At 46.1% G+C, this 17,031-nt stretch overlaps 1 protein-coding gene across 1 annotated transcript; it reads right to left on the minus strand.

The window, feature by feature from the left end:
- Positions 1-529: 529 nt before the first annotated feature.
- On the minus strand, positions 530-1,261 carry LOC123408832 (auxin-induced protein 10A5-like). Its single transcript, XM_045101874.1, has one exon. It carries the CDS (start codon positions 1,136-1,138, stop codon positions 755-757), a length of 384 nt encoding a protein of 127 aa, XP_044957809.1. The 5' UTR covers positions 1,139-1,261; the 3' UTR covers positions 530-754.
- Positions 1,262-17,031: the final 15,770 nt, after the last annotated feature.

Below are 17,031 nucleotides of genomic sequence, written 5' to 3' on the forward strand. Positions count from 1 at the left end.
CTCTCCTATATGAGGTAGCGGCAACATGGTTCAAAAGATGCTGATTCCACCCATGTATTGACAATGAAGAATGGAGTTGAGGGGCGCCACGGGCGCAAGCCGGTATCACATGGGGTTGATCGATCATCGGGCCGCCATGGCGTCAACCGCGGGCGAGCCTGGATGTAGTAGATAATAAGCAACTCTTGTGAATGGAGTAGGCATGGTGCATGCGTATGCCATGAGCCAACAGAAAGCAACGGTTCTTCTTTTACTTCTGAAATGAATCAGTGCTTGCCCTGCAAAGTTAATGCCGCAGCGGTTATGTTTACGTTTCCCCAAGCAGCAATCTTTTGACCTACTGCCGGTGCCCAATGATGAACCATTGTTAGTTTGTTATCTGAATGAGATAAGATGCAGGCTTTTGTTTCAGTTTCAGTTGCTCGACTGTTAAGCAAAGGGAACATCTGACTGAACCCGGAAGTGCCTGAAACAATGGAAGCAGAGGAATGTACAGTAGACAAGAGAGAATGGCACAAACAGGATCAAATGCCTAAGTTTTTTGCATTAGACTGAACAATCCTCGGTCTGTTACCGGTGTTGTACAAATTACAGATCCATCTAGTTGCAACCTCTTCCCCTTTCTTCAGCTAAAACCGAGAAGAAAGATCGGGAGAACGCAAGAAAGGAGAGAGGAAAAAAAAGGAAAGAAGATCTCTTTCTGAATCCAATCTTCAGAGCAAGCGAGGGCCGGGCGCAAGAACTCCTCGCGTCCTCATCTGCAGAGGATCTCGGTCTCGGAGGAGCAGGAGCGGTCGCACATGTCGGCGGCGGAGTCCTTCTTCCCGGCGGCGACGAGGCGGAGGATGCCCTCGAAGGCCTCGACGTCGCAGGGGATCCGGAGCGCGCCCTCGTGCCGGAACCCGAACTCCTCCTCCGCCTCCCGGAGCAGCTCCTCGAAGGCCCAGTGGCCCAGGTACTCGGTGGGGATCACGAACCGCCGCATCTCCTCGCCCACGTACACCGCGAAGGACCCCTTGGGCACGCCGCCGTTGCTCTTGCCCGGCGCCACCGCCATCCGCTTCCACCGCTTGAGCAGCTGCTGCAGCCGCACGATGTCCCGGATCTTGTTGCTCGCCCCCCTGCCCTGCTCCTCCATCGCCGCCGGTCTATCGGTCGAGCCGAGCGGAGTGCGGCGGCGCTGTGTGGCCTGGTGGCGCCCGATGGATGGTTGGCTTCGATTGGTTTGGTTGGTGCAGAGAAATGAGGCTGAGGATGTGAATATATAGAGGCGAGGGCTCGGCGACCTCTCGTGGTCGCGTGGTTGCCCTCTGCCGCTGAGCCCGCCTCCTCGTGACCTCTGAGTCTCTTCGGTTTGTTTATTAGTTGCTCAAATCGATGCGCCATTTCTTTTCTTGTTCTTGAGGCAATAATTTCTCTCTTTTCTTTTGGAAAAAAGTCTCATGACTAAAATTATATGAGACTAAAACTTGTTAGCCTCACCTATGCTTGGATCCAAATATTAAAAAGAGTAAAGTCGAGTTAATGAACATTTATTATCATCCAAACCCTTCAATTCAGAACTTGCCTGAGGAGTTAAATGAGGAGAGAGAAGATTAATGCACATTTTAGTAGGGGTACCCCAGACTAAAAGATCTTAGCCTCAAGACTAGTTTTAGCCTCTCTTTAGTCAGGGGTGCTTGGAACTTTAGCCTTTTGAAAAGACTAGTTTTAGTTAGACTAGTTTTAGTCCCTTGGATCCAAGCACATCCATAGTATGCACTATTATTGGGGTATAATAAGGGCTTGTTTGTCTAGCAGGATTTTAAAAAACACGAGAACATGAAAGATCACGTAGGCATCAACTGACATGTCATGTTAATTAAGCTCTGCAAAAACTGATAACAGAAATATGTGTGGTGAATAATGTTTTGGCAACTGGAAAAATGCAACATAATATCTTTTTTTAACACGGTATAAAACGTCCCCTCTCAATGAATAGATGTCACCGAAAAGTTTGAAATGAATACGAAAAATGTCAGCTTTACAAGGAATCTAAATATCTGAGCTACGCTCGGTCCAAGGCAACAAAAACATTTTGAATCTTTTAAATATATGTCATATTGTTCATGAAATACATTATGCAGGATTTCCTTTTTTCACGAGGTTGGACCCAACGGAATTTTCTTCCTAATGGCAATGGGTACCCATTACCCGCATACCCAGCGGGTATTTACCCATTAGGGTGAGGGTATGGAAAAAAAAATCTTTACCCATGAATAAATAAATGATAAAAAGTATGAACCCGTTGGGTATTGCGGGTGCGGGCATGGTACATCAAAACCCATACCTGCGTACCCACATACCCAGTCTGTGAACCAAGGTAATTCTGAAAGAAAAAGTCCCAAATAAATCTATTAGTCCACGGAGACGCAATCATGCGCCGCCTCGGGCCTCCTCGTATCATTGGTAGTCGTAATTAACGCTGGAGGCTGGACTTCTTGACTCGCACGCCCTCGTTTCCTCTCCCGTCTCCCGATCTCCTCAATCACCGCCCTGCGCCGCGCCCTGCCTTTTCTTCCTCCCATCTCATCTTCTCCTCACCTCACTGTCTCCTCAATCTCCTCCTCACAAGTCACGACCTCACCTCACCACCCTGCCGATTCCGACCAGCGGAATGGAGAATTAAAGCTATTTATTAATCTGTGATAAACTTAGTTATATCTTATATTCCCAATCATATGAACCTTTATTGTAAATTGTAATCGTTAAATTGCGGACTTCTGAAGTTGATTCTGGCATGTCATGTGATTGTTGTGCACATGTATTGGCCAAAGTTAGAACTATATATATTTGTTATGCTTCTATGCACCTTATGTTGGGCTGCAGCCTCTGCATTAATGTTATTTTTGAATTACATAGTGTTGTTATTTTCATATACATTATAGTATATCATGTTGAGTTTTTTGGGTGGGTTTATCCATGGATTTTTAATACCCACATGGGTGCGGGTATGGTATAAAATTTGTACCCATACGCGGGTGCGGGTGTGGGTGTGGTTAAAATTGAAGGACATGGGTGCGGGTTTGGTTGAGCTCTACCCGCACCCAATGGGTCCGGGTGCCATCGGGAATATTTTCTCCTTTGGAATTACCTTCACAGCTGGCCATAGGAAAAAAGTTCCTTCAATTTCTGATCCTACAAACACAACAAGGTTTATACAACAAAATCTTAGGAAATAGAATCCTCCACAATTTCTATGAAATTCTTTTGAACCAAAGAGTGATATTATGGCATGTGATATTATATTATGGCGTAGAATAAGGGTTTGTTTGTTTAGTAGTAGGATTTAAAAAAAACACGAGAGCGTGAAAGATTACGTAGGGATCAACTGTCATGGCATGTTACTTTTTATATAAAAAAAACTTCCAACCTAGCTATCTTCAAACATGACAATACAACGTATACCAAAAATAGTAAAAATTACATCCATATTTGTAGACCACCTAGCGATGACTACAAGCATTGAAGCGAGACGAAAGACGTACCACCCTCATTGTCCCTTCCTCGTCGGAGCTGGACAAAACTTGTTGTAATAGACAGTTGAAAAGTCATCGTACTAGTGCCACATAGATCCATCGCACAAGAATATCAACCGCCGCCATTGAAGAGATGCGTAGATCGAAAGAATACAACCTGAAGACACACGAACGTAGACAAACTGCGATCCATCAAGAACAGATCCACCGACAAACGATGCTAGACGCACCACCGGAACGGGGGCTAGACGGGAATAACTTTATTTCATCTTCACCAAGATGTCATCATCTCATCTTCCTAAGAAGAATACAAATTCTAACAAAACTCGAAGAAAGATCTAAAAACAACGTCCTTCCTCCAGCAAGGGTCGGGATCTACCATGTCGTCATTGCCCTAAGGCCACCAGAGAGGAGACATACCAACGATGTCGTTGGAGGCAGAAGAACCCTATGCCTTTTTTAGGAGGAGATGGCATGTTATTTTCACGCATACCTAGGTATTCTTTGGGTCGGGTCGGGCTTCGGTCCGGGCCAAAAAAAAGGCCGATGCTGAAAACCCAGGCCCGAGCCCGGCCCGGCACGACCGTCGGGCCTAAATATTGGGCCCAAGCCCGAAAAACCCCGGTTGGGCCTGACCGGCCCGGCCCGACCACGACGTAAAATCAGTTTTTGTCAAGCCCGAACCCGGTCCAGCCCAACTGCTGGGCTCAAATTACAGGCCCGAGCCCGACCCGATGGCACGTTTAGGCCCGGCCCGGCCTAAGATTTTTGGGCCGGGTCGGGTTGTGTCATCCGGGTTGTGTTCCCCATGGCCAGATATACTTTCAAGGGAACATGAATTTTTTCACGAGGTTAAACTAAACAAATATATTCAGAGTATATTACTTTCAAAGTAGGATAGGAAAACCGTCCTATTGTTTCTCATCCTAGAAACAAAAATAAGGTGCATACAAGAAAATCCTAGGAAATACTAAAACGCCATATATTATGAAATTGAACTGCTAAAACTCCATATATTATGATATAGAGGGAGTAGAATCTTGCACAATTTCTATAAAATTCTTTTGAACAAATAAGCCCTTAATTTTTTTAGAAAAGGAGGCTCACCTCCGGTGTGTGCATCAGAAAGATGCATACGGCCACATTTATTTAAAGTGCTGAAAAAGTGTGCAATCCAGTACAAGCTCACGAAGAAGCTAAAAATTATAAAAGTAAATAGCCACAACCGGCGTAAAATAGGACTAGAAACCTATCCAGCTATTCTACTATTGGACCACCATCCAAACCAGTTAAAGATATCCTGAGCTACCATCTTCCATCGGGTACATCTAGTAGCCAAAGACTCACTGTCCTCCGCAGGAGTGAGTAGCGACCACGTACAGATCAATGACATTGCCCTGTGCATAACCTGCAAAAACTCGGTTTGATATTTCCTGTTAAAGACCATGTCATTTCTGCAGTTCCACATAGCCCACAGTAATGCACAAACTCCTATGCGAATCTGTGTCGTCGTACAAATGTCTACTCCGTCTGGCCACGTCCCAAACAATGAGTGAATGCTAGTTGGAGGCGTGATATTAAAGGCTATATGAATTGAACTCCAAAGTATTTTTGCTAGCGGGCAATCGAGAAAGAGGTGTTTGATCGTCTCAAACCGATCACAGAAGCTACATCTTTTGTTTCCACCCCAATTACACTTTGCCAAATTATCCTTAGTGAGAATCACTTCCTTGTGAACGAACCACATGAAAAAATTGATTCTTAAAGGCACTTTAATCTTCCAAATATGAATCGATTTGGGGATCGATCCAGAATCAACGAGGTCCAAGTACATTGTTTTCACCGAAAAGATGCCATTGTTAGATAGCTTCCAATGAAGTCTATCAACCTCGTTTGATAGGTTGACCTCCATCAACCTCCTGACTAGATCAATCCAAGCTATCCAACGATCTCCCCTCAAACTCCTTCAGAACTGAATGTTTAGAGAAACAGACTGTAAAACAGTAGCAACATAAGCCTCCTTACGCTGCACAATATTATATAGAGCAGGATATTGCGTGGCTAGCGGCGTCGCCCCCAGCCACGTGTCCTCCCAAAACCTCGTAGACTCCCCATCCCAATGATAAACTTAGACCTATGAAAGGACGCCGCCTTCTTTCTCATTAGACCTTTCCAAAAGGGTGAATCGTTGGGTTTCAAAGTGACTTGAGCCAAGGTTTTAGCATGTAAATATTTATTTCTCAGAATATGTACCCACATGCCTTCAGACTCTACCAACAGTCTATATAACCATTTGCTAAGTAGACATTTGTTCTTGACCTCCAAATTCTTGATCCCATGACCATCTTGCTCTTTGGGTCTACATACAATGTCCCACCGAGAAAGACTGTATTTTCTTTTGATCTCATCACTTTGCCAAAAGAAATAGGATCCATAGAAGTCCAACCTTGTCCGTACCCCAACCTGTATCTCAAAAAAAAGGAAAGAAGGAACATCGGCATGCTAGTGAGAACTAAATTAATCAGGATCAGCCAACCACCGTAAGACAATAGCTTGCCTTTCCAGCAACTCAACCTTTTCTCGAATTGTTCTTCAATACACTTTCATTCCTTGTTTGATAACTTCCATGATGTATTGGTATGTTGTAGTGCCCCAAGTGTAAACCTTCCCTATTTGGAACCTATTGCAAGTGGGTCCACCTTGTCAGGAATATGATGGTATCATTTGTGCCATGAATTTATGTGATGTCCCTTGTATTTTCTTCCTTGCATGCATGCATGTCATATCATATCTTCCATGTTTGTTTGAGACTTTGTGATTGCAAGTGTGGTAGTGATGATGTGGTGTCTTATGATTTCATGTGATGTTGGTGCATATGTGTTGTGGTGAGTAGTAGTAGTGTTTGTGGTGATAGTTGGTTTGCAAAACCCTTTGATTACAAAACCCCTCTCTCTCTTTTAATTCCCTAGTTCAAATATTAGCTTGCTCCTAAGCTGTTGTAAAAATGTCTTTTATTTAGGGGATATTGTGGGTGTTAATTTGTGCTAGTTTGGTTATTTTTAAAGTGTTGTAAACAGGTGCAATAAATACAAAACAGAGGCATTAATTCTGTTTTGTGAAATATTGCTTGCTCCTAAAAATCTTGTTCTTCTTTTATTTCATTAGGTCATATTTTTTTCTATGACCAGGGGGTATTCTCTTTTGATTTATCCCGAGTAGTTTTGCCTTGTTTTATTTTTTTCTTTCTGGCCTTTCTTTTAACTAGAAGAGGCCACAAGGTTCCCTTTGCTTTAAAGTGGCACTAGTGGGCTTCCTCTCTTTTCCCTGGCGGCCCATCTCTCTCCCTCCCTCGCGCGCTGAGGCCCGTGTGCCTTTCGTCCCCCTCCTGACGCCGTTGCCTCCCCGCTTCTCCTTTCCGTCAGGTTCAGAGACGGACTGGGCCGACGCCATGACCAGCAGCAACGTCGAGGCCCGCCTTAAGTTGCGTTGGCGTCCGTGCATCCCCTCGCCTAGGGTTCCTCTTCCCCCCTCAGCCGCCGCCGCCACCTCTCCCCATCTCCATCTTTCCTCCCTTCCTTCCTCGCGGCAAGTCTTCTGTAGGGATAGCAGAGAGAGCAGAGAAGGATCCTGCCGTCAATCCCCTGCCTCCCGTCATCTCCGGCACCGGCGGCCATGTCCAGGAGATCGGGGTTCGACCCCGCGTTCCATCCCCATCGTCAGTAGGGTCGAGGGGAGGAAACAACGACGACCAGGAGCGCGCCATCGCCTCGGCCCCGGAGTTCCCGTCGTCTTCCTCTACTTCGTCTACAGCAACGTCCCGGCGCGCCTTCTTCCTCTTCGTTCGGACTCCTTCCCCGATCGGCCCCCCTTTGTCCTCCTCTAGGTGAGCAGATCACCTCCCCTTCCTTCTTCCTCCTCGGTTCCGTCTTAGATCCGAGGTAGAGCTCGCCGTGTTCTCTGTGATGCAGTCCGTCAGACCATAACAAGTGATGTGGGTGCAGTAGCGTAGCGCAGTGGTTCGGAGGTGTGTTGCCGGTGTGTGGGTAGCAGTATAGTAGGAGATCACCTCCGTGGCGTGGGTGCCTCCGGTAGCAGCTGCAGCAGCAGGGCACGACGATCTCCGTGTCGCGTGTACCTCGGACGAAGCAGGGCAGCAGCTCGTGTGATATAGTGTGTGTGGCGTAGACTCGGCAGCAGTACCGTGCCCGTGCGGTAGCAGTGGCTCTCTAGGACCTCCTCGCAGGAGTGACATAGTGCACTGGCGTGGTGCAGCAGCAGCGGCAGCAACGGTGGGGCAAGCCCGATGATCTCACTGTCGCCGGCGTGCAGAGCCCAGTTGCGGGTGCTAGTGGTAGTTTCTGTATAGATATCTCTATACTAGCAATCTCCGATTCGTAGCGCAGTGGTAGCAGCTAGTATTTGTTCTCGAGAGGTTGTGGGTTCGAGTCCCAGGAGATCTCTCCCTCCTTTTTGCATTACATTTCAGGCAACAGTAGCGTTGCAGGAGCAGTGCAGTCAATTTGCTTTTCTATCCTTCCCTGTCGAGATATTGTTTGGTAGCAGAGTGGTTTGGTGTTGTGGCTTGCACCAGGAGGTCCTGGGTTCGAAACCACCACCCCTTTTAATTTATTTTCTTTTACCTTCTTGTTGCTTCTCCTCTTGTATGTGTATGAGAGTTGCTTGGTGTGAGCTACACCAAGTGGGAATACTTTCTTCCCACAAACAACATGTGTGTGAAGGTATTTTTCTGCTAGCATGTGTGTCTATGTGAGTGTGTAGTTATTTGAAAGGTAGAGTAGTGTATGTGTGGATCTTCTTCCATAAGAGATGTTTGTGAGGTGCTTGACTTGTGGGTGTTTTACTAGCCTAGTGTGTTGCATGTGTGTGAGCAGCTCTTCCTCATGGTGATGATGATGCACTAGTGTCATGCTTAAATGGTGTAGTGTGGTAGGTTTTGAGTGCATGTTTATATTGAGGAGTGGTGTGTGTGAAGCACACACACGCATGAACATATTTCATGTGCACCATGGATTGTGAGCATGTGCTTGTGTGTATGGATTCCCCACCTACTAGAACAAGGTGCACCTTCATGTGTCCATATGTGAGTGGTGCATGTTTCTTGTGTTGGTGTGTTTGCTTGTAGATATGGTTGGGATTGGTGATGACCATGGCACACACACATGGGTTCAAAACCCTCATGTCAACATTGATGTTGTGGTCATGCAAGTGCTTGTGTAGGAGTTGTTCTAGTGATTTTACACATATGGTGTTGCACTCGTCAATTTGTAGGAATCTATGTAGTTTTTCCTTCCTAGTTTAAGCTCACTTGCTCCAAGCAAGTGCATATGTTTCATATATGGTTTTGGGGTAGAAAGATCCCAGGAATCCAATGGTGAAATCATTTTTGCCATTGGAGCATTTTCTGAAAATGGCATATTTGCATTTTCTTCTATGTTTAGAGCTTTGTTCCATGGATTGTGATGTGCTCTTGTATTTGTTTCTTGCTTGTGGTAGTAGAGGGTGACCCCCTCTACCACATGTTGGTTTCAATTCATGATTTGGAATCCATGTGTGCAAGTTGTGCCCATCCAAAGTAGGCTTGTGGCTGAAATTAAGTCTGAGAATCTGTTTATATTTTTCTTCCCCTGTAGATGAGGTTGTGCTGGTCATTGTGTTGTGATCTAGCCCTAGCTTTCAACTAGTAAGTTGGAGCTGATATGTTTGTCTAGCTCGCTGTATAATTTCATGTCATTTGGAACCCTGTAGGTATTGTTTTGGCTGCTGTCAAAAAGCTTCAGAGAAAAGACAGAAAGTTAGGTGCAGGAATTTTCACGAAGTCCCTGAGATCTGATGGTTTTGGGCAAGTTTGCAGAGCTATAACTTTCTGTGTTTAATTCCTTTTTGTGTGATTATTGCTTGTGCTGGTAGTATTCTTGGCTAGCTACAGCCACATATATTATTTGTCATAGTTGGGTGGTTGTAGGTGTTGTGCATGTAGCTCACAAAGTGTTATGATGCATTTTATGGCAGATTGTGTAGTTTTGTCATTTTGATGATTGTGGGTGCTTAGTTGATGTTGTGGTGTTCTTCTTTGCTCCACCCCATCCATGATGGGTTGTTTTATGTCTTGGAAACCTGGGAATACCAGATTAGTGCCATTTGAGTGTGTGGAGATGATTTTGACACGTAGGGCTTCATAGCTTGTTTTGTTGATTCCCGTTGATCCGTAGCTCCGATTTTATTGTTCTTTATATGGTTTTGCATCGTTTTCACGAGACGCATCTGATCATGTCATTCTCATGCATGTCAAAATAGGTTAGCATGCAGTTCTCTCAAGGAACTTGTTTTAGCTTCTTAAGCTTGTGTTGGTGATAGAAATAGTGATGCATGCTCATTTTTCATCTCATGCATCATGTGCTTGTTGCATATTGAGGTGTTGTTGTTCATTGGATGTTATTCTTATGTTGGGTAGCACCAGGGTCGGAGAACGAATACGTGGAGTCAGGAGAGTACGTGCAGGACGATCAAGAACCATTCCAAGCTGAGGATATCACAAGCAAGATGATATGACCTTGATTCCATCTCTAGACTTGTTATGCTAGATTACGTTTCCTTATCATATGCTCGCTGCCTACCACTGAAATATTTGCCTCTTGATATGCCATGAATCCAAACATTGATCCCTTCCTAGGAAACTTGAATGGCTAAGTAGGCTTTGCTCAGCTACTAATGTTAGCGTTGCTAGATGCAGGTGTTTTGACTCATGTGATAATATGAGCTTGATATCATTATCTTAAATTCTGTTATTTAATTAATGCACCTATATACTTGGTAAATGACGGAAGGCCTAGCCTTTTGCCGGGTGCTTTGTTCCGTTATTGCCGCCGTAGTTACCGTCTACCGGTGTTTGATTCCATAATGATCGCTCCTAACACGTTCGGGGTTGTTATGGGGACCCCCTCAATAAATCGCGTAGTGCTAAGGCTTGTCCGGCAGGACCCAACATTGGTGTTAATTTGCTAATCACATAATAATAATAATCTGCATAGGGAATGGCCTACCCGAGGAATTTAATCAACAACCCGGGCCAGTGCTCCTCATGAGTGTTGGTCCAAACTAGAGCACAGTGCGGGGCCATCCCGGGGCAACTCAGAAGATTTCTCTGGCCACTATACGCTTTGCTTATCCGGCGTGTCCTGAGACTGAGATACGCGGCTCTTATCAGGGTCGTCGACACGTCAGGAGGTCCTGCTAGCCTTGCCTTACCTTAGCGATATATCTTTCGTATAGGAATCCCAGTGAAGCTTTGGTTTCCCCGAGAGTTGAGGTTTTCCTCTAAGGAATCTGACGAGATCACGAGATTCGTGATAGAGGATTACTTTGCGGCCCGTGTACGTTTGTGATGGACTAGTTGGAGCACCCCTGCAGGGTCTAATCTTTCGGAAAGCCGTGCCCGCGGTTATGTGGCAACTTGGAATATTTTGTTAACATCCGGTATTAGATAACTTAAACATAAGCTAATAAAACTGCCAACTGTGTGCGTAACCGTGACTGTCCCCTCGAAGATCCCTCTTCGATCGGGAACACGGTGGGGTTATGAATGACGTAGGTAGGTGTTCAGGATCGTTTAGTGATCAAGTATTCATGACCGCTAGTAAAGTCCACCTTCATAAATGTTCTACGTAAGTTAGCCACCAAATCAAGCTTAGGATGATGCAACCTTAAACACTTCACCTTATCCTGCCTAATAACTTGACTAGTTCTGTCACCAAGGTCTTAGATTGTTGAGTCCCCGTGGCTCATGGATTCCTCCACAATACCAACAGGTTCAGGTACACCAGAGACAGATGATCCCGACAGCACGCAGCTGGCGTGGCTGTACGATGAGGAGACCGACCGCCTGTACGTGAACTATCCAGAAGATTGAGGCGTGGTCGTGATCGTGGGCCTGCAGGCAGGGTAGCATAGCCTTTTCTCTGTTTTGTAGTCCGTAGCGGAACTACTTTGGTTGTATGCGTGATGTACTCGGATATATTTATGAGAAGGCAATTGAACCCCTGATTGTCTATCCTTTATTATTATGTATGTGCTGTGTTACCTGCTTGCGAGACGCTTAGATGCGCTCCTTTCCAATTCGGGGCCTCGATCCCCAGATTGGAAAGGACCGCATCTTGGATGTTACAAGTTGTTAATCAGAGCCTTACGACCATAGGAGCCTTTGTGTGATCGTACTTGGCCGAGTCGAGTCTAGAAAATGTTTTGAGTCTTAGTTATATCGGAGAGTAGGATTCTTTTTTCTCCTCTTCTATGCTCTAGTGAGGTTCCCGACTTAGGAAATCTTTAACTGTACTCCTTTTCTCGCTCAATTTTTTTATGATCACGCGGGTATTTGTGAAATCTATATGATTTCGATGTGACAGAGTCCTGTCCTGGTGCCTCCTATCTGCTTTAAGTTTCAGGGGAGTTGAGCTCCAGGGGATTCTTGCGCACATCGCCATCATTTAGATTTCTGAGTATCTAAGAACAAAGGATGTTCGTAATTGCTTCAATACTAGTAGTGGCGAGATAACCCCGATGTCCCCAGTACTAGTGCAGATTGTTCGGGGGTACTACCACACTTGGTATCGTTGTGATCACGAGGGTGTGTTGTAGATGAAGGTCCGAGATGCTGGTTGTGTGTTGACGGATGTGATACAGGTGACGGGTTAGTTTAGGAGTTGTGTGATATACTCCTTGTATCCGTGTACCAGATTGCCTGACCAGTTATTTCGGGAATTCATAGGTGGGGTATCAAGTAGTATCTTATAGGACTATCTTCCTACAGATGCATGATTGAGGTTTGGGAAATCTCGATCATATGTTTGTTCCGAGCAATTCTAGCTCACACTTGTTTTTAGTGGTCCTTATCGGAATTTTGTCGTCCGTCACTTTGAGGATGCATTCTTGCTATGTTGTTCGAGTGCAATTGCTAAATTCTGTTCAGATATTCTGTCTTTTGATTCAGAAATATCTTCAATTATTCTATGGACTAATATGATATCCGTCTTCAGGATGGCTCCACCGACTCGTCAGAACCCATGGCGTGAGGATATGCCGCCTCCACCTCCTCCCCCTCCGCCGCCGCCTCCTCCTCCTGCAGAGGCCTGGCAAGCGGTGATGGCAGCTACTAATGCAAACACCCAGATGTTGATTTAGTTGCTGCAAGAGAGAGCCAACCAACAACAAGGCAATTTTCAACATGGTGGAAATCAGTTTGCGAGTCTGAGTCAGTTTATGTCGAACCAGCCTAAGACGTTCACCTCATGCGACCAGCCATTTGATGCAGAAGATTGGATCCGTGATATGAACAAACATTTCGAGTGTAGCAATGTGCGTCTGGAGGATTATGTCAAGTTTGCAACATTTCAGTTGAAGGGGCAGGCTTCTATCTGGTGGCAATAGCTCAAGGATTCCAGAGGCGCCAGGGTGATGTCTTGGGATGAGTTCTGTCGTGACTTCAGGTCCCACTACATCCCTTCCAGTTTTGTGGAGGAGATGCGTGAGAAGTTCAGGCATTTGAAGCAGGGCGGCAATTCCGTGTACAAGTACAATGTTGAGTTCCACGAGTTGGCCCGTTACGCGCTCCAGGATATCCCGGATCAGAAGAGCAAGATTTATCAGTTCTGGGGTGGCTTGGAAGAAGACTTGCAGTTAGCTCTTGCCTTGCACGATCCTGAGGAGTTCGACAAGTTCTACAACCTAGCTCTCAGAGCAGAGGCAGCCTTGCTCAGGGTGGAAAATAATAAGAAGCGCTTCAGAGATTCCAGCTCTTCCTCGACTCAGGTGGTTCAGAAGCAACAGAAGTTTTGGGTTTCTCCTCCTTCTCCTCGGCACTCGCAGCAGCTTAAGCACTCAGGTGGTCGTGGTTCTTCCCACCCACCCAACCCTGTCTTCCATCAGAGATTCCAGCTTCAGAAGCAAGGGCCTCCTCAGACTCAGTACCGGCAGCCAGTAGATGTCACTTGTCACAAGTGTGGGCAGAAGGGTCACTATGCCAACAGATGTACTTCTCAGCTCCGACTGCCGCCTCCTCCTCCAGGCAAACCTCCAAGCAACGCTCTTGTCAAGTTCAGCCCCAGATCAGCTCGAGTCAACATGGTGAACGCAACTGAAGCAGACAACTCCTCTGATGTGATCATGGGTAATCTTTCAGTCAATGATTTTCCTGCTAAAGTCTTGTTCGATTCTGGTGCTTCACATTGCTTTATGTCAAAGTCATTTTTCATCAAGCATGATTTTCCCGCGACAAGTTTGCATAGACCTTTGGGGGTAGTTTCTCCGGGTGCTCAGATGAGGTCAAATTGTAGAGTTCCTGATGTCAATGTCAAGATGGGAAGTTATTCTTTTCTGGCCTCTCCTTATGTCTTGGGCAATTCCGACATGGACTTGATTCTTGGTATGGATTGGCTGGCCATGAACAAGGCATCAATTGATTGTGAAGCCAAAGAAGTGAAGCTTACCCACTCTTCGGAAGACGTGATTATATTCGCGGCGCGCGATGATACAATCCGTCTGTTCTCCTTAAATGAAAAGGGTGAGATCAATCCTATTGAGCAAGTCCCAGTGGTCTACGAGTATGAAGATGTGTTTCCCGAAGAGCTACCAGGCATGCCTCCGCACCGTGAAGTTGAGTTTGTCATTGAGCTTGAGCCAGGCACAGAGCCAGTGTGCAAACGGCCATACAAGCTGGGTCCAGAAGAATTGAAGAAACTTAAGAGGCAACTCGATGAGCAGAAGCGTTTGGGTTTGATCAGACCGAGCTCGTCTCCGTGGGGCTGTGGTGTTCTGTTTGTCAAGAAGAAGGATGGCACGGACCGGTTGTGTGTCGATTACCGTCCATTGAATAAGAAGACAATCAGGAACAAATATCCACTTCCGAACGTAACTGAGTTGTTCGAACAGTTGAAAGGTGCTAAGGTCTTCTTCAAGCTTGATCTTAGAATGGGCTATCATCAAATTTGCATTCGCGAGGAAGACATTCCGAAGACGGCCTTCAGGACTAGTTTTGGCTCATATGAGTATACGGTCATGTCTTTTGGTCTGGCAAATGCTCCTCCGACATTCTGTCGATTGATGAACTATATATTCTCTCCGTACAAGAATGAATTTGTCTTGCTCTATCTCGATGACATTCTGGTCTTTTCGGAATCTGAGGAAGAACATGAAGAACATCTCAGATTGGTACTTGATAAGCTGAGAGAGTACAAGCTGTATGCCAAGTTTTCCAAGTGCGAGTTCTGGCTGAAAGAAGTGGTTTATCTTGGGCACATTATCTCTGCCGAGGGCATTAAAGTTGATCCGTCCAAAGTTCAGGCTATTGTTGAATGGGAGCCTCCGCAGAATGTGAAGCAACTTCGAAGCTTTCTCGGGCTTGCTGGTTATTGCAGAAGGTTCGTTGAGAACTTCTCCAAGATCGCCAAGCCGCTCTCAAGTCTTCTTCAGAAGGGTGTTAAGTATGCTTGGTCTCCAGAGTGTCAACTGGCCTTCGATACACTCAAAGAGAAGCTTACCTCCAGTCCAGTCTTGGTCCCTCCAGATGATTCCAAGCCGTACCAGGTCTTTTGCGACGCTTCTCTCCAGGGTCTTGGTGCAGTCCTGATGCAAGATAAGAAGGTGGTTGCTTATACCTCCAGGCAGTTGAAGCCAGCGGAGAAGAACTATCATGTGCATGATCTCGAGCTAGCAGCTGTGGTACACGCCTTGATGACTTGGAGACATCTCTTGTTAGAACGTAAGATTGAAGTGTTCACCAATCACAAGAGTCTCAAGTACATCTTCACTCAGCCTAACTTGAATCTTCGGCAAACACGTTGGGTGGAAATGCTCCAGGATTTTAACCCGAGTGTTGAGTACACGCCAGGCAAAGCTAATGTCATGGCGGATGCATTGAGCAGGAGGGCATATTGCAACAGTTTGATTCTGCGACCTCTCCAGCCGGGTCTTTCTGAGTCTTTCAGGAAGCTCAACCTTCAGCTAGTACCTCAGGTATTTCTTGCAAACCTTCAGATCTCTCCTACCTTGGAAGATCAGGTCCGAGCAGCTCAACTTCTTGACGCTATGGTGAAGAAGGTCAAGATTGGCGTGGGAAAGAGTCTCCCAAAGTATAAGTGCTTCACTGTTGATGCCAGGTACACGTTGTTTTTCGAGGATCGCCTTGTCATCGCGAAAGGTGATCTCAGGAAGGAGATCATGGAAGAAGCTCATAACTCTGTGCTCTCTATTCATCCTGGAAGCTCCAAAATGTACCATGACTTGAAGCAGACATTCTGGTGGACTCGTATGAAACGTGAGATTGCTCAGTTCGTAAACGAGTGTGATGTATGTCGAAGGGTGAAAGAAGAACATCAACGCCCAGCAGGCCTTTTGCAGCCTTTGCCGATTCCCGAGTGGAAGTTCGATCACATTGAGATGGATTTCGTCACCGGGTTTCCAAAGTCCAAGAAGGGTAATGATGCTATCCTCGTCATCATCGACAAGTTGAGTAAAGTGGCTCATTTTCTTCTAGTCAAGGAGTCTATTTCAGCAGCTCAGCTGGCAGAGTTGTACACCTCCAGGATTGTCTCTTTGCATGGCGTACCTCTGATGATCTCTTCAGATCGCGGAAGTATCTTCACTTCCAAGTTCTGGGACTCCTTTCAGTCTGCTATGGGCACGAAGATCCGCTTCAGCACAGCGTTCTATCCTCAGACTAGTGGTCAAGTGGAGAGAGTGAATCAAGTTCTTGAGGATATGCTGAGAGCCTGTGTTATCTCTTTTGGCATGAAATGGGAAGATTGTGTGCCTTTCGCGGAGTTCTCGTATAACAACAGTTATCAAGCTAGTTCTGGCAAGGCTCCGTTTGAAATTCTCTATGGCAGAAAGTGCCGTACTCCGCTCAACTGGTCCGAGACCGGCGATCGTCAGATCCTTGGGAATGATATGATAGAAGAAGCTGAGGAGATGTGTCGGATCATTCGCGACAACCTCAGGGCAGCTCAGTCCCGTCAGAAGAGCTATTATGATAGCAAGCACCGTGACATGTCTTATGAGCTTGATGACTTTGTCTATCTCAAGGTGTCGCCTATGAAGGGTATGCAGCGCTTTGGCATCAAAGGCAAGCTTGCGCCTCGTTTCGTTGGTCCGTTCAGAGTGGTCCACAAGAGAGGCGACCTTGCGTACCAGCTTGAGCTCCCGTCAAACTTTGCAAATGTCCATGATGTGTTCCATGTTTCTCAGCTTCGGAGGTGTTTCAAGAACCCCGAGCGCACTGTGCATCTTCAAGACATCAACCTTCAGCCTGACCTTTCTTATCGTGAGCATCCAGTTGCGGTTCTCGTGGCGACTGAGCACAAGACCCGTAACAAGACTGTCAAATTTCTCAAAGTGCAGTGGTCACACCATTCCGATAAAGAGGCGACTTAGGAACGCGAGGATCACCTCCGTTCCGAATTTCCCGAATTCTTCAAGTCTTAGATCTCGAGGGCGAGATCTTCTT

This window comes from Hordeum vulgare, chromosome 7H, assembly GCF_904849725.1.
Source record: "Hordeum vulgare subsp. vulgare chromosome 7H, MorexV3_pseudomolecules_assembly, whole genome shotgun sequence".
Taxonomy (NCBI): domain Eukaryota; kingdom Viridiplantae; phylum Streptophyta; class Magnoliopsida; order Poales; family Poaceae; genus Hordeum; species Hordeum vulgare.